The sequence below is a fragment of the Talaromyces amestolkiae genome (genome assembly GCF_001896365.1).
Source record: "Talaromyces amestolkiae strain CIB chromosome Unknown scaffold4.1, whole genome shotgun sequence".
Classification (NCBI taxonomy): Eukaryota; Fungi; Ascomycota; class Eurotiomycetes; order Eurotiales; family Trichocomaceae; genus Talaromyces; species Talaromyces amestolkiae.
In genome coordinates this window covers 1,179,976-1,196,564 of record NW_024468040.1, presented here as the reverse complement: position 1 = coordinate 1,196,564, position 16,589 = coordinate 1,179,976, and the positions used below count along the sequence as shown (strand labels likewise).

General features: G+C 46.9%; 7 protein-coding genes across 7 annotated transcripts; 4 read left to right on the top strand and 3 right to left on the bottom strand.

Annotated features, from left to right (window-relative positions):
• Window positions 1-158: 158 nt before the first annotated feature.
• On the top strand, window positions 159-946 carry BHQ10_002977 (uncharacterized protein; the record flags this gene model as incomplete). The annotated part of the gene is made up of 4 exons (XM_040875181.1): window positions 159-161; window positions 216-234; window positions 290-744; window positions 803-946. The coding sequence occupies 4 exons, from the start codon at window positions 159-161 to the stop codon at window positions 944-946; spliced, it is 621 nt and encodes a 206-aa protein (XP_040731481.1).
• Window positions 947-1,038: 92 nt separating this feature from the next.
• Window positions 1,039-2,573, bottom strand: BHQ10_002976 (uncharacterized protein; the record flags this gene model as incomplete). Its single annotated transcript, XM_040875180.1, has 4 exons — window positions 1,039-1,802; window positions 1,864-1,936; window positions 1,993-2,120; window positions 2,177-2,573. The coding sequence occupies 4 exons, from the start codon at window positions 2,571-2,573 to the stop codon at window positions 1,039-1,041; spliced, it is 1,362 nt and encodes a 453-aa protein (XP_040731480.1).
• A 2,092-nt stretch (window positions 2,574-4,665) lies between these two features.
• BHQ10_002975 (uncharacterized protein) lies at window positions 4,666-7,479 on the top strand (the record flags this gene model as incomplete). Its single annotated transcript, XM_040875179.1, has 1 exon — window positions 4,666-7,479. The coding sequence occupies one exon, from the start codon at window positions 4,666-4,668 to the stop codon at window positions 7,477-7,479; it is 2,814 nt and encodes a 937-aa protein (XP_040731479.1).
• A 365-nt stretch (window positions 7,480-7,844) lies between these two features.
• On the top strand, window positions 7,845-9,194 carry BHQ10_002974 (uncharacterized protein; the record flags this gene model as incomplete). Its single annotated transcript, XM_040875178.1, has 1 exon — window positions 7,845-9,194. The coding sequence occupies one exon, from the start codon at window positions 7,845-7,847 to the stop codon at window positions 9,192-9,194; it is 1,350 nt and encodes a 449-aa protein (XP_040731478.1).
• A 200-nt stretch (window positions 9,195-9,394) lies between these two features.
• BHQ10_002973 (uncharacterized protein) lies at window positions 9,395-10,486 on the bottom strand (the record flags this gene model as incomplete). The annotated part of the gene is made up of 4 exons (XM_040875177.1): window positions 9,395-9,556; window positions 9,709-9,973; window positions 10,050-10,241; window positions 10,326-10,486. The coding sequence occupies 4 exons, from the start codon at window positions 10,484-10,486 to the stop codon at window positions 9,395-9,397; spliced, it is 780 nt and encodes a 259-aa protein (XP_040731477.1).
• A 1,064-nt stretch (window positions 10,487-11,550) lies between these two features.
• On the bottom strand, window positions 11,551-12,331 carry BHQ10_002972 (uncharacterized protein; the record flags this gene model as incomplete). Its single annotated transcript, XM_040875176.1, has 3 exons — window positions 11,551-11,730; window positions 11,788-11,870; window positions 11,920-12,331. 3 exons carry the CDS (start codon window positions 12,329-12,331, stop codon window positions 11,551-11,553), a joined length of 675 nt encoding a protein of 224 aa, XP_040731476.1.
• Window positions 12,332-14,754: 2,423 nt separating this feature from the next.
• Window positions 14,755-16,356, top strand: BHQ10_002971 (uncharacterized protein; the record flags this gene model as incomplete). The annotated part of the gene is made up of 2 exons (XM_040875175.1): window positions 14,755-15,158; window positions 15,210-16,356. The coding sequence occupies 2 exons, from the start codon at window positions 14,755-14,757 to the stop codon at window positions 16,354-16,356; spliced, it is 1,551 nt and encodes a 516-aa protein (XP_040731475.1).
• Window positions 16,357-16,589: the final 233 nt, after the last annotated feature.

The window sequence follows — 16,589 nt, the reverse complement described above, 5'->3', positions numbered from 1 at the left end:
GCCTAAGACGAAGAGACAGACAGACAGTCCAGCTTCATCTAGCAATCACCTCCATCACGACCTGTCTTCTTGCGTTTCATTTTCATCTCTGCAATAACGAATCCTGCGTCTGATTTGATTTGCACGATATACAGCTTTTCACCTGATAATAGTCCATCATGGTACGTTCTGGAGCTCCCAGCCCTTCATAGCTACTGCTGACTGACTTCATCTAGAGCTCGCCCTTCGACATCAGTATGTCTACCCGTCTTATCATTACGATATTTACGATCCCAAACTGACAAAATAGATGGCGGTGCCTGTGTGGCCATGGTGGGAAAAGACTGCGTCGCAATCGCCTGCGATCTCCGACTCGGTATGCAAGCCCTGACGGTCTCCAACAACTTCCCCAAGATCTTCAACTACGCACCATCCACCTATCTCGGTCTCACGGGCCTCGCAACCGACGTAACCACCGTTTCCGATCTGTTCCGCTACAAGGTCAACATGTACCGCCTCCGTGAAGAACGACACATCTCCCCCCAGACGCTGGCGAACCTCGTCAGCTCGAGTCTGTACGAGCGACGATTCGGCCCTTATTTTGTATCTCCTGTCATTGCGGGAATCAATCATACAACTGGCAAGCCGTTCATTTGCGGGTTTGATAGTATCGGATGTATCGACTTTGCCAAGGATTTTATTGTCAGCGGTACAGCTAGTGATCAGTTGTTTGGTACTTGCGAGGGTCTCTGGGAGCCTGATTTGGTGCGTCAATAGTTTGTGTTACATTATTTCCGCAATTACTGACTGAATACAATAATAGGGCCCCGAAGACCTTTTCGAGACTATTTCTCAGGCACTCTTGAACGCCGTTGACAGAGATGCACTCTCCGGTTGGGGTGCAAACGTCTATATTATAGAGAAGGACAAGGTCACAAAGAGATTACTAAAAGGACGACAAGATTAGACAGTGTCGTGTTTTAATTTCAGCCGTTTTCAATCGTCTCTGCATCCTAGCATACTGTCTATACGTAGGCTAAGTCACATCGATAGCTTGATCTAGAAACCATCCTTATTTGTAACAACACCGTAAGCTTCCCCTGACCTGCCCATGAAAGCCTTCAAATCCTGCACCAGCACCTCTGGCGCCTCCCACGCCGCAAAATGGCCCCCTTTCTCAAACTCCGTCTCCCGCACAATGTTTCCGATAGCTCTCAACCACGAACCCGGAATCTGAATGATCTCCCCTGGGAAGTTCGCAACAGCTATTTTGACACAGTCCGCTATTCGCGTGGATATGACCTCATCGCGCGATAACCACGTATAACCAAGCCCGTCTTTACCATTAGCAGTAGTAGTATTAACAGCAGAACTGGGCCGTGTAACAGATTCACGATATATCCTCAAAGATGCAGCCGGTCCCGCCTTCGAAAACAAATAAATACTCACCCACTCCAAGATCTCGTCATCTGTCCAATCATACCTATCCGTCCATCTATGAAGCTTATCATACACCCAGGCCAAAAGCCCCACGGGACTGTCGTTGAGCGCATACCCCAGTGTCTGCGGATACGTATCCTGCTGCTTCGCATACGCATTCTCTCGTTCCAGATAGCTTTGCAAGATAGCTACTTTCCGTCTGTTGGTGGCCGAGAATGGTGGCAAGAGGTAGCCTAGCACGGCTTGCAGAAATAAGAAAGGGTTGCGCCAGGGGTAGGGAGGAGGGGAAGGGATGAAGTTGAGGTGTATGGCTTTTGTGTGCGAGGGGTAGCGGATGGCCATTGCGCGGGCGATGAAGGAGCCCCAGTCGCCGCCTTGGATGACTTTGTACTGTGTGTTAGTGATCGTTTCGGGGGGTGAATGGAGTAAGGGTCAAGGACGAACTGTATTCTGCGTAGCCTAGTCTGATCATCAAGACATGCATGGATTCTGCGTATTGGGCGAGTCCGAAGCCCTTCTGTTTCATGTCAGATGCCGAGTAGATGTAGAAAGAGAGTGAGAGGAGAAGTGTACCTTTGGTATACCACCGGAGAACCCAAAGTTGGGAAGTGAAGGCGCGACGACATCGAACTTAGGATGTCCTTCGCCTCCTCCGGTCAGAAGAGGAAGCACTTTCTTCACTTCGATGAAACTGCCAGGCCCTGTCAAGTCAATTAGCAAAGATCCCGGCTGCTCTGAATAGGAGATAGCAACATACACCCATGCAAAAACAACAACGGAATCCCTCTCCCGTTCTCCACTCCCTGAGCTCTCTGATACACAAAATGCACATCAACGTCCTCCTCAAACCCTTCCACAGATACTGCAGTCGTATACTGCGGCAGACTGTCATTCAGTTCCTTCTCAGCTTTTCGCCAATCAAAGCCTTCACGCCAGTATGTCGTGAGGCGCTTTATGTCTTCTAGTGGAGCGCCCATGTCCCACTCGTGGGACTTGTCTTGGGATAGTAGTTCATCCGGGAAAGATGCATTTTCGAGTTTTTGGTGAAGGGTGGAAAGTTGAGAGTTTGCGATGGAGATTTTGAAGGGTTTGATTCTGGGGTCTAGATCTAAATCTGAGAGAATGTCTTTGGTGTTGGTTGTTGGTGTTGCCATTTTAAGAAACATGGGTACTATCGATCTGGTCACGATCTAGGGCTAAATGTCAAATGTTCGATAGCACAGATGCAAGATCAAATGTAAAGGTGATGTTATCGATTATGTTGAATTATTTCATACTGAAAAACATGTGAATTATACGCAGCTCTGACGATCGTTTGCACAAATCGATTCTACCGATTCTTGACCGCAGATGCCGAGGCACCCTCGTGCGACTCCTCCACACGAGTATCCGTGAGACCGTAACCCTCAATGTCTGAGCATTTACACAACATAATATGTTGTCACAGTCAGGTCGAAGTCGGAGAACAGACCGCAGCAGCTCATCTACTAATGTTTGATGTTTAATAACCTCAAAAAGTAATCTTACCTCGTCTCAGCCATATCACCAGACCCAAGGTTCAATGCTTAACGTATGCAACGCTGTGGGTCTGGCTGGGACGTGATCCAATTTTTATTTCAATTGTGCCCATGGAGGCCAAAGGAACATTGTCGATTTATAGACATCAATTGATAAACGTGGCATGTAATCCACTCATTCAATTGTTAAAAAGTCGAGACTCGCGTGTTAGTGGTATCGCAGGCGGCTTTAACGGGAATACGAATACGCCGCTGAATCTATCCAGACTTTTTGCATCGAGGGCCCCCACCATATCATCCATTGAACCAGACCTGTAAGATCGATGTCAGGAAATAATGTGTGGAGAATGTGGCAAGATCCAATAAGTCAAGAGAATACCAATGTATGATTTTGTGTGTCCAGTGTGCTACGTAGTATGCAAAGCAAGGTACGAAGCCCTGACGGGTTGACTGCAATCAATCAACTTGAATCAGTGGCACTGATTAGGGCTGGGGTTGGCGCGGTAAATCGGCAGGTGGTGGTCTCGTGGTAACGCGAACGCCAAGCATTGCATGGCTGTCGGTGGAAAGAACAGAAAAGGTACAAAAAATGGCAAGCCCCCGATCCAGAGTGCTATTTGACTTTGGGGGTGACTGCTGCTAAAGCAAGTCGTTCCGTATCAGGTAATTTATCATGCAAGGAATTACATGCGATACCACTAGCTCAATATTGTCCGGTCTAGACTGGGTCCACAGGTCACTGATGGCGGGCGCTGATTCGAGATCCACCGCATTGGCCTTCGTCAGCCGGGCCATCTTGGACGATCAGTTGGCGCGCTAGCTGTATTTAGCATGACTCGCAGTAACAATACTGTATCATCTGTACTCATACGTACATTTATTGAGATGATGTTGAGTAGCTGAAAAACTTAACTATAGTAAGACGGATATGATGCCAGTATTAAGGTAAATCAAGCATTTTAGAGACGCCAGCCACGTAGTCAACTCAGGCTTGAACTAAAAGTAATCCAGTAGCACGTTAATGCCAGCGAAGTTCTCTCGTTAAGATAATATCACGGATATATTCGGATGACTTTCTCCCGTACACACACATGTATTTCTCCTCGAGTGATTCGCTAAGTGGCGTTCCTCGTTCAATCTTCCAATACCGTACAGTACCCGATCCACTGGATCGGTCTGGGCCCTGAGCTCGGCAGCCGGCTGGAATCTGGGCTCCTTCCCGCCTAATCAACCAGGACTGCGCCAATGGCCAAAGAGGCCTGAGAGTCTTTGCGTCGAAGTTCTGACGTTGCTTTCTTCTGTACATACTTCTACAACTAATACTCCCTGGCTTATAATATAACCTCGTCAAGTGCCGTGACTCGCGTGAAGTGCACGAAAGATACTGTACTCGACTTGTATCGACATTCGACTGCGTGTTTCGACATTTAACGAAACGAGGCCTCATGGTGGGATGATGAATGGGAGTTTGTGTCTACTACTGGTCTAGCATTTCGATTTGTTATACGTTCGGCCAGCAAAAGTGCTACATAAACTGCATATCTCTCTAGTGCACTGAGCATTGTAAGTGTTTGTCCTTGTTTATTTCAGATCGTACGGGAATGCTGACATCTCAGCCGAGTATAGATAGTCTCGACTATTGTGTCGGGCCATACCAACCTCCTGTAATGGTTGTTCCTTCGTTTTTCGTACAATCCCACCCATAAATCCGCCACCACGACCGAACATCATGGACACCGCTTCGGATAACCGCAAAGTCGGGACGACACTTGACACGCCGCTTCCTCGAATGTCATTGTGCCTGGCTAGCGGGACGCTCGACAAGTCGCTGCATCATGGCGACACAGGATTCACTGCACTTCTGGACAAACACTTTGATAACCGCGAGAGTGTTGCTGTAGAACGTCTGGTTACACTCAAAAAGGCTCTCCGATCGCCGAGTACGAAATTGTCCTGGGATGAGGTCCTCGAAGAATTGGCAATGCTCACTCAGGCCCAATGTGCATTCGTCAGCTATGAAGTGGAAAACACAAGCAGTGAAGGAACCGCTCGGGGTATGATTACAAAATGTTATTATCAAGACGGATCTGGAAACCAGACTTTGCTGAAAGATCGCAAYCMCCCCGCCATAACTGCGACCTATCAACATATGAAATACGACAAAGTGTTTCTTATTCCCGAGGGATTGCGTTCGGTTGCCCAATCTATCGACGCAGCTTTTGCAGCAGAGGCATTAATCGCCGTACCCCTGTCATCTGGGGAGCACAATGTCGGTCATTTCGGCATGATATGGACTGTTCAAGGCCTACAGAAACAAACATTCTCTTGGTCATATATAGAAATGATTATGCATTCTCTGGAAGATTTGATCACTGGTCGGGTTTTGGATGAAACTGCATTGCCGACTCATTCTAGCGAACCAGCTCCCTCGGTACCCTCAGATCCTATATCATACAATGTCGACCCGCATCCTCAACATACTTCGGCTCCTGCGTCGCCCATCTTTGCGCACCCTCTGAAGCCATACGCACCCAGTCTATCACACGAACTACGAACCCCCATGCAAGGGGTTGTCGGCATGCTAGATGTCATGCATGCAAACGTGGAGGAAGCAATAGACGCCAGAGTCGCTACAAAGTCTTTCCGGCTTTTGCAAGATTTGAAAGAGAACATTGAATTGGTTCAAGACAGCGCTCGACGTGCAGTCGAAGCAGCAGATAACGTTGTTCATGCTTATGATCTCAATATGGAAGTTCCGGAAACCCCACAGAAAGAACTCTACGCCGATATCATGGGAGATCAGACTACCTCTGGCGGACGCTTCTCGTTCAAAGACAACAAACTTCCAGTCAATCCCTACAAACGCCGCCGTAGTATCTCCATCGACTGGACAGGACATGGACGCCCAGCCAAACGCTCTTCAAGGAGGAACACCTCCCAAGGTGACTTGTCTCCACGAAGCGAAGTAAAGAATGCAGTTCAGGAAAGCGACAAGATCGTGTACTCACCAGCAAAAGGCAGGATTGAAGAGGTGGTAGGTAATGCAGTTGCTCAAAGACCATCGCTAGCTGCAAGACGGATGGCTCCACAGATGATTGTGGAAGGCGCGCCTCCTACCGCTGTACGCCAGACCAAAATTCGGGAGCTTCTACATCTTGTTATTAATGAGTCATTACATGTCGGCAAGCGACCAGAGTCTACAACCAGTCAGAGAACGTTGCTAGGCGAGCATATCAACGTTCATGCGCTGGCATCGAATGGGGATACCTGCGTCAAGAGTATCGAATGGTCCGTGGAACCAACCGTACCGGAAAACTTATACGTTGATGAACGCGACCTTGCGAAGTTGATTTCATGCGTGTTTTTGAATGCCGTCAAGTTCACCGAGAGTGGCGAGATCAAGGTCTTGGCTACATCCAGCAACAAAACCCCTCAGTATGTCCGAGTCAACATTCGCGATACCGGTACAGGAATACCAGAGGAGTTCTTTCCCAGTCTTTTCAAGCCTTTTGCACGAGAGGATGACTCAACCACCCGCACGAGAGATGGACTTGGACTTGGTCTTCTGGTGGCCAAAGGACTGGCGAGAAAAATGGGCGGCGATTTGCTTTGTGTTCATTCCTCTACCTCTGGCCCTGATCGAGGATCCGAGTTTGAGATTCGTATTCCTCTCAACCCTGGTGGTATTCTTAGCCGACCAAACACTTCGCACAATGGGTCTGCAGCCCCATTGGCCACGCCTCCACAGGCTTTGGAAATCATCCCACCTAGAAACTTTGCTGATGTTGCAATGGCCAATACAACTAGCCATCATGAGAGTCTAGATATGCTGCCGCCACCAGAGACAGCCGTTACTCTCGACCACCCTGTCATTTCTATCCCCACTATCCACTCAGCGAGCCAGCTGTCTAGCGCGCTTCATGGCGTCGGACTTGGAAAGACACACCCCCTTACTTTCCTCGTGGCTGAGGATAATCAAATCAATCGAAAGATCTTAGTAAATATGCTAAGCAAGCTAGGATACTTGGATGTTTATGAAGCTTACGACGGACGAGAAGCAGTCCGAATCATGCAAGAGACCTTATTATCGTCCTACCCGTTGCCCTCCCCCATGTCATCGCCGTCTATCCAAGGAAGCGACAGTGGCATTGAACAATCGATTTCTCCGTCTGAAATGGCGAATCCAGGCAACCGAAAGAAGGTCAAGCCGATTGATGTCGTTCTTATGGATCTCTGGATGCCGGAGATGGATGGCTACGAGGCTACATCGAAGATTTTACAGATGGTGGACGAGCATTGCCACCGCCTGGCACCCATGGATAAGCCTGATCAGAGTCCTGTGGAAAATTGGGACCAGAGAAGTGGATCAGATTCTCCGTCGATGTTCGACATCTCGCCAAAGGTCCTGGCAGTGAGCGCAGATGTAACGGATGAAGCATTGAATCGGGCTTCACAAGTCGGCATTCAGGGTTACATGACCAAGCCATACAAATTAGCTGACCTGGAGCGGCTGATTGTGGACTGTTGTTTTCCCCAGCTATGATAATGTATTGTGTATTTTCGACAAAGCATGACTGTTTATGTGTATAATACATGTGATAAACACATCTGGAGTTGTCAGGACTGCGCTGGTAGCAGCTTAGTGATAGATATATACCATGTACATACTATATGTCTAATACAGACTTCCTATATACTATGCTTTAATTGCAAACGTCGTATAAGTAGCCTACAGCTAGGTCTGCGCAGGTCATGTGACGGCTGCCGATGACGTGCGGTAAATCGTCTCAATAGCTTCTCCGCTTCCCGTTCGCCTCAAAATAAGCTCTTAACAACAGGAAGAGTTCAATTGAAGAGCTTTAGCCTCCTCTCTTCTACTTCGGAAATACATAAGATTTCACGATCAATATGAAAGTTTCCTCCCTCCTTCCTTCTGTCCTCCTCCTCGTTGGAGCAACTCGGGCATCTCCGCACCCCGCACAACCTCCGCAACAACCATTGAACAATATCATTAAATCAAACACGCCGACGAGCCTCCCAAACAAACATGACCTAGAGCATGTAATCGACACATCTCCACTACTATCACTACATCGTGACCTCGTCAAATTCGAGTCCATCTCCGGCAACGAGGCCGACGTAGGCGACTATGTCATTCAATACCTCCAAGCCCGCGATTTCAAAGTTGAGAAGCAAGTCGTCGTGAAGAAAGGATCCAACGGCCAGGGAGAACGATTCAATATTTTTGCATACCCAAACTCGAGTCCGGCTCCCAAAGTGCTTTTGTCAAGTCACATCGACACCGTACCTCCCTATATTCCCTACAGTCTCGATCTTCCATCCTCAAATGGATCAACCACCGACCCTCTCAACTGGCGCGACAACATCGTAATTGCCGGCCGCGGCTCCGTCGACGCAAAAGCGAGCGTCGCATCTCAAATCCTCGCTGTGCTCGAATACCTACAACTCAACCCCGAAGCACCTTTGGGTTTATTATTCGTGGTTGGTGAGGAAGTCGATGGTGTCGGTATGCAGTACTTTTCGCAGTCAGAACTCAATACTTCGCCGCCGACTTTTCATACCGTCATATTCGGCGAACCTACCGAGCTAGCTCTCGTCTCCGGTCACAAGGGGTCGCTATTCTTCAAGATAAGCGCAAAAGGAAAAGCGGCGCATTCGGGATATCCATGGTTGGGGCACAGTGCCGTGTCATCTTTGCTACCTGCATTGATCAAGCTTGATACCCTCGCCGACATCCCCGTAGAAGATGGCGGAATTCCGGGAAGCGAGAAATTGGGTAAATCGACTCTAAATATCGGCCGTATCGAAGCCGGTATTGCGTCTAATGTCGTACCAGCATCGGCAGAGGCATCCGTCAACATCCGCCTTGCATACCACGACGTCGAAAAAGTCAAGGGTATTGTCACAAAAGCCATCGATGAAGCTACCAATGGCGACGAAAACATCAGCGTCGAATGGGGCAACAATGGCAAAGGCCATGCACCCATCGATTTCGATACGGATGTCGATGGTTTCAATGTCACGACTGTCAACTATGCTACTGATGCGTGGTACTTGCAGATTCACAAGGGGTCAGGAGGTAGTCCTGAAGGACGTGTGCATACGTACTTGTATGGACCGGGAAGTATATTTGTGGCGCATGGGGCTGATGAGGCGATTACGGTGAGGGATTTGGAGGATGCGGTGTCCGGGTATAAGAGGTTGATTGATGCTGCTTTTGAGAGGAATAAGCTTTAATACTGTGTTGGATGCATATTACGACATATATTGAATGGTGGATATTCCACAGGAGGCATATACACATTCAGCGAATTATCTAAGGCTAGACAATGGCTGGTGTAAATTCACCTACATATTAGAGCCTCCTACATACGTAAACAATATTTTTCAGGGGATATAATTTGATCTTAGGCTCAAGCTATATACTTCGATATAGATTACTGAAGCAATGAGAGGCTTTGTTCACAAAGGGCCTCTCGGTTTTCATTATAGAAATGCTGCTGTACCGAAATTTCCAGCTCATCGCGAAGATCATCAAGCTTTAGAGGCAGCGGGTCGTCCTTGGGTGCGATGCTGGAAGATTGGTCGCCTAATAAATCCTGCCATGAGAAAGTGATTTGTTGCCATGACTGATGTCTCGGGATAGGATATAGTTGCTTATTGAACCAACATTATCATGTCAGTTATCGAATCTTCGAACTTCAGGGAGGTTTTCTCTAGTTTTATAGGACGGAGAGCTATGGGGGCTTACCAGTCTCGGACCATATATCTTTGCCTTCATGTCTTCTTCATCGAATTTCCAGATTTCAGTGAATCCAGACTTGAACGATGTTTCGCCTTCTACTAAAGGCTCCATCTTCACGATAATCACCATATTGATTTCACCCTCAGCGCCCTCTAGGAGTAGAGTGGCGTCGTCGACGAGATCATCGTAGGACTTGGCGTATCCAGCTTCAAGGATAATAAGGGGCATGGATGGAAATCGTGGGAAAAACGAAGCATAAGTGCCTATACAACTGGGTATTGACTCAGCTCAGACACCAGAAGAGGGCTGATGAGATATGATGACTCTTGAGGTCACTTTCTACTTACCCACCCAGATACTGACCACGAAAGATTTGTGGCAGCCATGGACTGTTGACGCGCAGTTTGCCTGGGAGTTCTGGGTTCATTTCTCTCAATTTGAACACCCAATCCTTGAACCACGAACGAGGACAACACTGCATAGGTGTTGGTGATGTTAAGAAACTCAATGTCTCTTTGTAGGGGTTGAAGGAGGGCTCCCTGCAGTTTGCGTCATTGATTCGAACACCGATGTGGTAGATCATAGATGGGAAACAGTGGGTAGTGACGATTTCCAAGGCTTACCGGAGCCCTCGACGATCAATGAGACGATCCTTGAGCGCGAGGCGCATAAAGTCGGCGAGCGTGCATCGGAAGTGGTGGACTTGTTCTTCTGCGGGGCCTTCGTATGCAGCTGTGATTGCAGCTTCGATAGCCTCAATGCTCACGTTTGGAGGGGATGTCATGGCTGTAGTAGTGTGTGGTGGAAGAAATTTTTGAGTAGGAAAGGAGGACATTGGAGATATAAATGGGAAAAGGAGATGGATGCCTGGACAATGTGACCACGGTTTGATGTCATGACCTGACCAAACTATTCATACTTCCCTAGATCAATAGTAATTATCTGGTATTAACGTCGATGTGCTTGTGTTCATCATACTGCCATCTGGAATGATAGAGGAGTGCGGCAGCTATAAGAAATTAGTCTGTGTTATAGGGTCACTGGCGCTTTATGTGAAATGTGTCGCGGGGGCTAGTCAATTGCTGAATATGAGGACTATCACCAACAAGTGGGTTTCCAAGGTAAGGATTGTATATGGCTTTCGAAGACTGACTCAGGTAGGTACATTTATGGCAGCTACTTTGTCCGTAGATATCTTTCTAATCGATACAAAAGCAAACCTTAGTCTCTATAAAGAGTCCTCCTACGTGATGAGAAGTTATACGTCTCGACTAAGAATTCTCAACTCTGTGTATAATTATCCAACGTTATGCCAGTTGGGCTTCAAAATATATGAAAAAAAAAAATATCTATACTAGGAAGACAACATAATTATTATCATCATCATAATGAATGCCATATATTTTACCTACCAATACCAACGTTTGTGGTTACCTAGGTAGACCGTTGAGATCTTTTAGGGCTTCTCCTATATTGCCCTAGATCAGGGATCTTTGTAGCAGATTGCTGATTAGACCGTAATTAAGCATTCATACGTAGAATACCTATGTAAGACATGAGCAACAGATCTTTATTATTCGGAGGATTTTAAGTTCTATTGGACGGAATTGGCTGGCGTATAGGAGAGCAAGCCCAACTGTTTCGCTCTACGGTACTGGTTTCCAGGTCCTTGACACTTTCTTATTTTCATACTTATTTTTGGCATGTGCCTTGGTTCTTAAACATTTTTTTCATAGACAGAGATAAGACCTCCTTATCCAAACTGATTTGTGTTTTACTATATACAATAGTTGCCAGTACTTTTCATAATTCGTAGTTTCCAAGGGTGTACAAATATCACCACGGTTTTTAAGTGCTCTTGCTAACAATGAACGACACGGCATCGGAACCCCAGGTGGGGACTTCTTGACCGTGAGCGCTCGAATTGTCTCCAGAAGCACAGTATACGTCTCCAGTATCACAGTAGCTCTTGATCTTGGAAGCGTAGGTGTTGAGCAATGCAAGGCTATCGCCGCCGCGGGAGAAAATCTACATCTGCTGTTAGAAACGCTTCTCTTGACTACTGACTTGATTGGATAGACTTACGCCGTCGCTGCTGGTATCGGTACCAGCGTCAAATGACTGTCCATGTGTGAAAGTTGGGTCTCCGAAGACGGTGATAGCAGAGACTAATAGAGTGTGAGATACCAATCCTTTGAACAGAGTCAAGAAACTTACTGCGGTCGACATAGCTTGCGGTCAAAGGTGTAGGCTTATCCACACCTCCAGCAAGAGCATCAGTGATAACGTTACCACCCTGGCTGAAACCAACGAGGACGATATCACCACTGCAGCTGTCGGCATAGTTCTGAACCAAGCTGATCAGAGTGTTGATGCCATCTGTGACTGATGTAGGGTAGAGAGGATCTAAGTACGAGGCTGGGTAGTCAAGCGCAACACCCGCGGAACCAGGAATAGCAGCGAGCAAACTGCTTACAACAGAAGCAACGCTTCCGTAGCCAGCAGACTCGTCAGTGCCACGGACACCGATGACATATACACCGCTATAGCAGGTGGTGCGGCTTTCCAAAGCGACAGGTGCTGCCGAAACAGCGGCAGCGAGGCCAAGGGTGATGAGAGAGGTACGCATGGTGTGCTTGTGCAGGCTGGATGGTGTAGATGGTGTATATGGCTATGAGGAGGCTGTTCCTGGTTCCTGGTTCCTGAAATTTCAGAATTGGAGGGGGGAGAGCAACACATAATATATCTACTGCATCGTCAGCATCTACGTACTCCTCTCTTCAATCCTGCTTACTCCCGTATTATGTTACATCGTGCTATTTACTCTTCTCAACTACTATGCGAGATCGTGTAAGGACGGCTTGTAGTTATTGGTGAATTTATGCAAACCCCGAAAGATAGGCCTATCGGGCAATTCTGCAGAATGCTTTAGCTCTTTTTTTAAAGTAACCCTCTTTTATACATTGCCGGATATCTAGGGCATTTCTGGATTAGCCTGTCCGGTTAGATCAGACACGCCGCAAAGCTTGGAGTGGTTATTGGCGATCTCTCGCTACTAGCCGTGATTCGAGACTATAGTCCGCCACCTAATAGGCTGTCGTGCATGGACTAATGTACGAGTATATCACGCGATACCATACACTAAGCAGAGGTGAGAAGGTTCGGCCAAGAAACAATCTGTGTCGAATACTTGAGTGTCCTGACTTGGCTGGCAGATGCTCTATTGAGTTTAGAGTATAGATTCTGTTCGGAGTTTCCGTTTTTTTCTTGGACTGCCATTTTTGAGCACTGGACATTATACAATCAATTGAAGTTGTGCTTGCCGATAGGAGCATTTTCGGAGCGAGTCCGTCATCTCAAATGGTACAGCGAGAGCTTTTTAAATAAAACGTTCCGGAGCGGCGGAGCTTGTGCTAAGTTTGGTATGGTCGCAGAATTCAAATGAGCGTCTATTCTTATAAAGGCAGGTGGTGGTATTGCTGTACGTAGGCGATGCAAGGAGTAATGCCTTTATAGACATTGCAATAATGAAAGAACCTCGACGCACCTGCAATCATTCGTGTGGTAAACATGAGGGCCAGTAATTATGGCATGCAGACTTAGAACAATCTAATCAATATAGCTAGCGAAAGCTTCGGTCTTAGATATAGTACTTTAACATGAATATCCAAGCTCTTGCTATTTCGTAGGTTTTGCCTCCCCATAGAGTAAGCCGTTAGCATCCTCGACTATTATCCACATAGCGTTTATAATGGCCATTGGCGATTTGCGCACAATTAAGGAAGCGAATTATCAAACATTTATAGCGCAATTGCATGATCAGACTGATCTCATCAGTGATGCCGAAGCACTCGAGACATGGGCTCTGACAAACACCAATTTCGTTTCCCCGAAGAAAATTGATGCCATGAGCAAAATGCGGGGAAACGCCCCGCCTCGTCGGTAAAGAACCATTTAATATTTTCCTCGTGACTCCCTCCGGGTGAAGAAACCTGACAGTCAGCGAGTGTGGAGGAAACCTGGAACTCTAATTGACGGTGACCAGCGCCCAGGAAGAAGCGAAAGGATTGGGCTTGAAGTGTGATCAATTGCCTCCCGATTGGGGACCGATACCGTGATATCTTATTTCTTGCATGAATTTCGGGTTGGCCCCTGCCTAGTGCTGTTGTGTCAAAATATGACATGGTATAGTAGATTCATGCAGACATGTAATCTCTTTTTCATTGCTTCAGTTTTGTTATTGGTCAATTCTCACAACGTTTTCATTCGAACAGCCTTAGGGCGAGATCTATGCTCCAAATGAGTAGGAGCGTCTGAAACGCATACGCCACGATGATTTTACCAGTATGCAGACATTGAAAAGACTAAAAATACAAGCATTATGACCAAGGCTCGTGGAAAATAACCGATCATCCTTATGTTTCGCAACTAGGTCCTTTCCAATGGTGATAATGTTCCGATTTTGATCCTCAGTATAACTTACATGGGGCTCTGCTTATGCTGTCCGCTTTCCGTTTACAGGATATGCCTACGGAATGCAGCTAGGTCCTGGTTGTGTTTCTAGCTAAATAACAGTTGAAGGAGCTTGAATGCGTGCAGAAACTCCTCCACAAGTACATCTGAAGATCGCTTGAAGCTTGTCATGGTTGAAAGACATATTTGACTTGATGCGAGTTGTTGAAGAATAGGAAACAACAGGGGGGTTGATGAAAATAGCTATTAGCTAGATCTTGGAATTGAAACAAAAAAGTTCGCTCCTCAATTACACTCGCACAATTTCAGTAAATATTTATAAATAGAATATCTTGAAGAAACAAGCCTATACAAATCGAACCTGGAGTGAGCTAAAGCTTATTGGGGCTTAGTAGCTCTTATTAGGGCTTATTAGGGCTGATTAGGGCTGATTAGTCTTGCCTTGGCTACGTCCGAGAGTTTTGTCTCTTCAGCCCCAGCGTAGAGGAAATGGACATGACAGTGTCAATAAGAAGCCGGGATATTGCATCTAAGATATAGAAGTATTCTGCTATTGTACATACGCGTACAGTCTCAATGATGCTGAAGTTTCTCTATATCGGGGCTATTTGCCTCCTTCTCTATGCAGTGCGATCAATCGCAACGGTCGTGTCGGACCAGCGCAAGGCCAGAGCCCTTGGCTGCCAGCCAGCTCGCTGGATCAGAAACCGGTTGCCATTAGGGTTGGATCTGGTCCAGAAGTTCAAGACGGCCTTTGACGCTGGCTGTTTCCAGGAAGAAGTGGCAAAAATATTTGCTGAACAAGGATCTCGGACTTATGGATTGAACATATTGGGTTCTAATTTCTACCAAACTTTCGAACCGAAGAATATCCAAGCTTTGCTTGCCACTCAATTCTCCGATTTTGCGTTGGGTGATTTACGGCGACAGGCATTCTTTCCCCTGTTGGGAAACGGTATCTTCACAACTGATGGCAAGGCATGGTTTGTTACCCCTTTTACTTCTTCGGACCGCACGCACTAATTCGATACTAGGGAGCATTCTAGAGCAATGATCCGACCACAATTCGTACGAGACCAAGTATCTGACCTCGCGCATGAAGAGAATCATGTGCAAGAGCTGCTTCAACAGCTAGTCACCGACCGGTCTGGCTGGACTAAGCCGACAAATATCACCTCCTTGATGTTCCGGCTGACTTTGGACTCTGCCACTGAATTTCTCTTTGGTACCAACGTAAATTCTCAACGTCAGGCTGGCAACCGGAGCGAGACAGCCTTATTCGAATGGAAGACTCTGTCTGCGAGCTTCGACTCGGCTAAAAACCATTTGTGCAGTCGTATGCAGCTTGCCGAGTTTTACTGGCTACACAATCCCAAGGAATTCCGAGAAAACATTCGAGAGGTGCATCGCTTCGCCGACTATTGCGTCCAAAACGCACTCAAACGGGTTGAAGAGCTTGACCAACAGTCCGAAAAGTCTAGTATTACGCAAAATTATACTTTCCTTGATGAACTCGCCAAGGTTACCAAGGATCCTGTTGAGCTGAGAGGCCAGACGATGAACCTCCTCCTTGCCGGTCGAGACACTACTGCAAGTCTTCTCAGCTGGACAATGTGGCTCTTAGCTCGTCATCCAGCTGTTTTTAATAGGCTGCGCAGTCATATACTTGAAGAATTTGGGCCGTATGAACAAACAGAGAAAATCACGTTCAGCTCGCTGAAGTCCTGCACATATCTTCAACATGTCTTGAATGAGGTACTACGTCTGTACCCCCCTGTTCCCATGAATTCGCGACGAGCTATTAAGGACACCACTCTACCTCTTGGAGGAGGGCCGGATGGAAAGGCACCTCTTTTTGTCAAAAAGGGAGTTGAAGTGGAATACTTTGTCTATGTAATGCATAGAGCAGAGGAATTCTGGGGCAAGGATGCAAACGAGTTCAACCCAGACCGCTGGGTAGATCGCAAATGTGGCTGGGAATATTTACCATTCAATGGCGGGCCGCGAATCTGCTTGGGGCAGCAATTTGCTCTCACTGAGGCGGGCTACGTTATCACAAGGCTTTTGCAGAGATTTGATCAGTTGAAGCTGGAGGATGAGTCTTTTACGCCAGTGCATCGATTAGGTCTTACCGATGCGCCGCAAGAGTACAATGTTTATCTTCACAAGAGCAGTCAGTAATATACAAACATTGAATACATCTGTTTATTCTGTCTTGATTGGCTGTACACCATGTTGGTCGTATGATCCGCTGGTTCATATAGCCACAGTTTATGCACTGATTTAACGTTGCCCAGTTATTTTCCTTGCCTTGGGAGTAGTTGTATGTATACTTAATCAAAACGAGTTCTTGCGAGCCGTTGGCTGATATGCTCTAATTTTCATAACGGTAGGTAATCATGTAGGTATTCCAT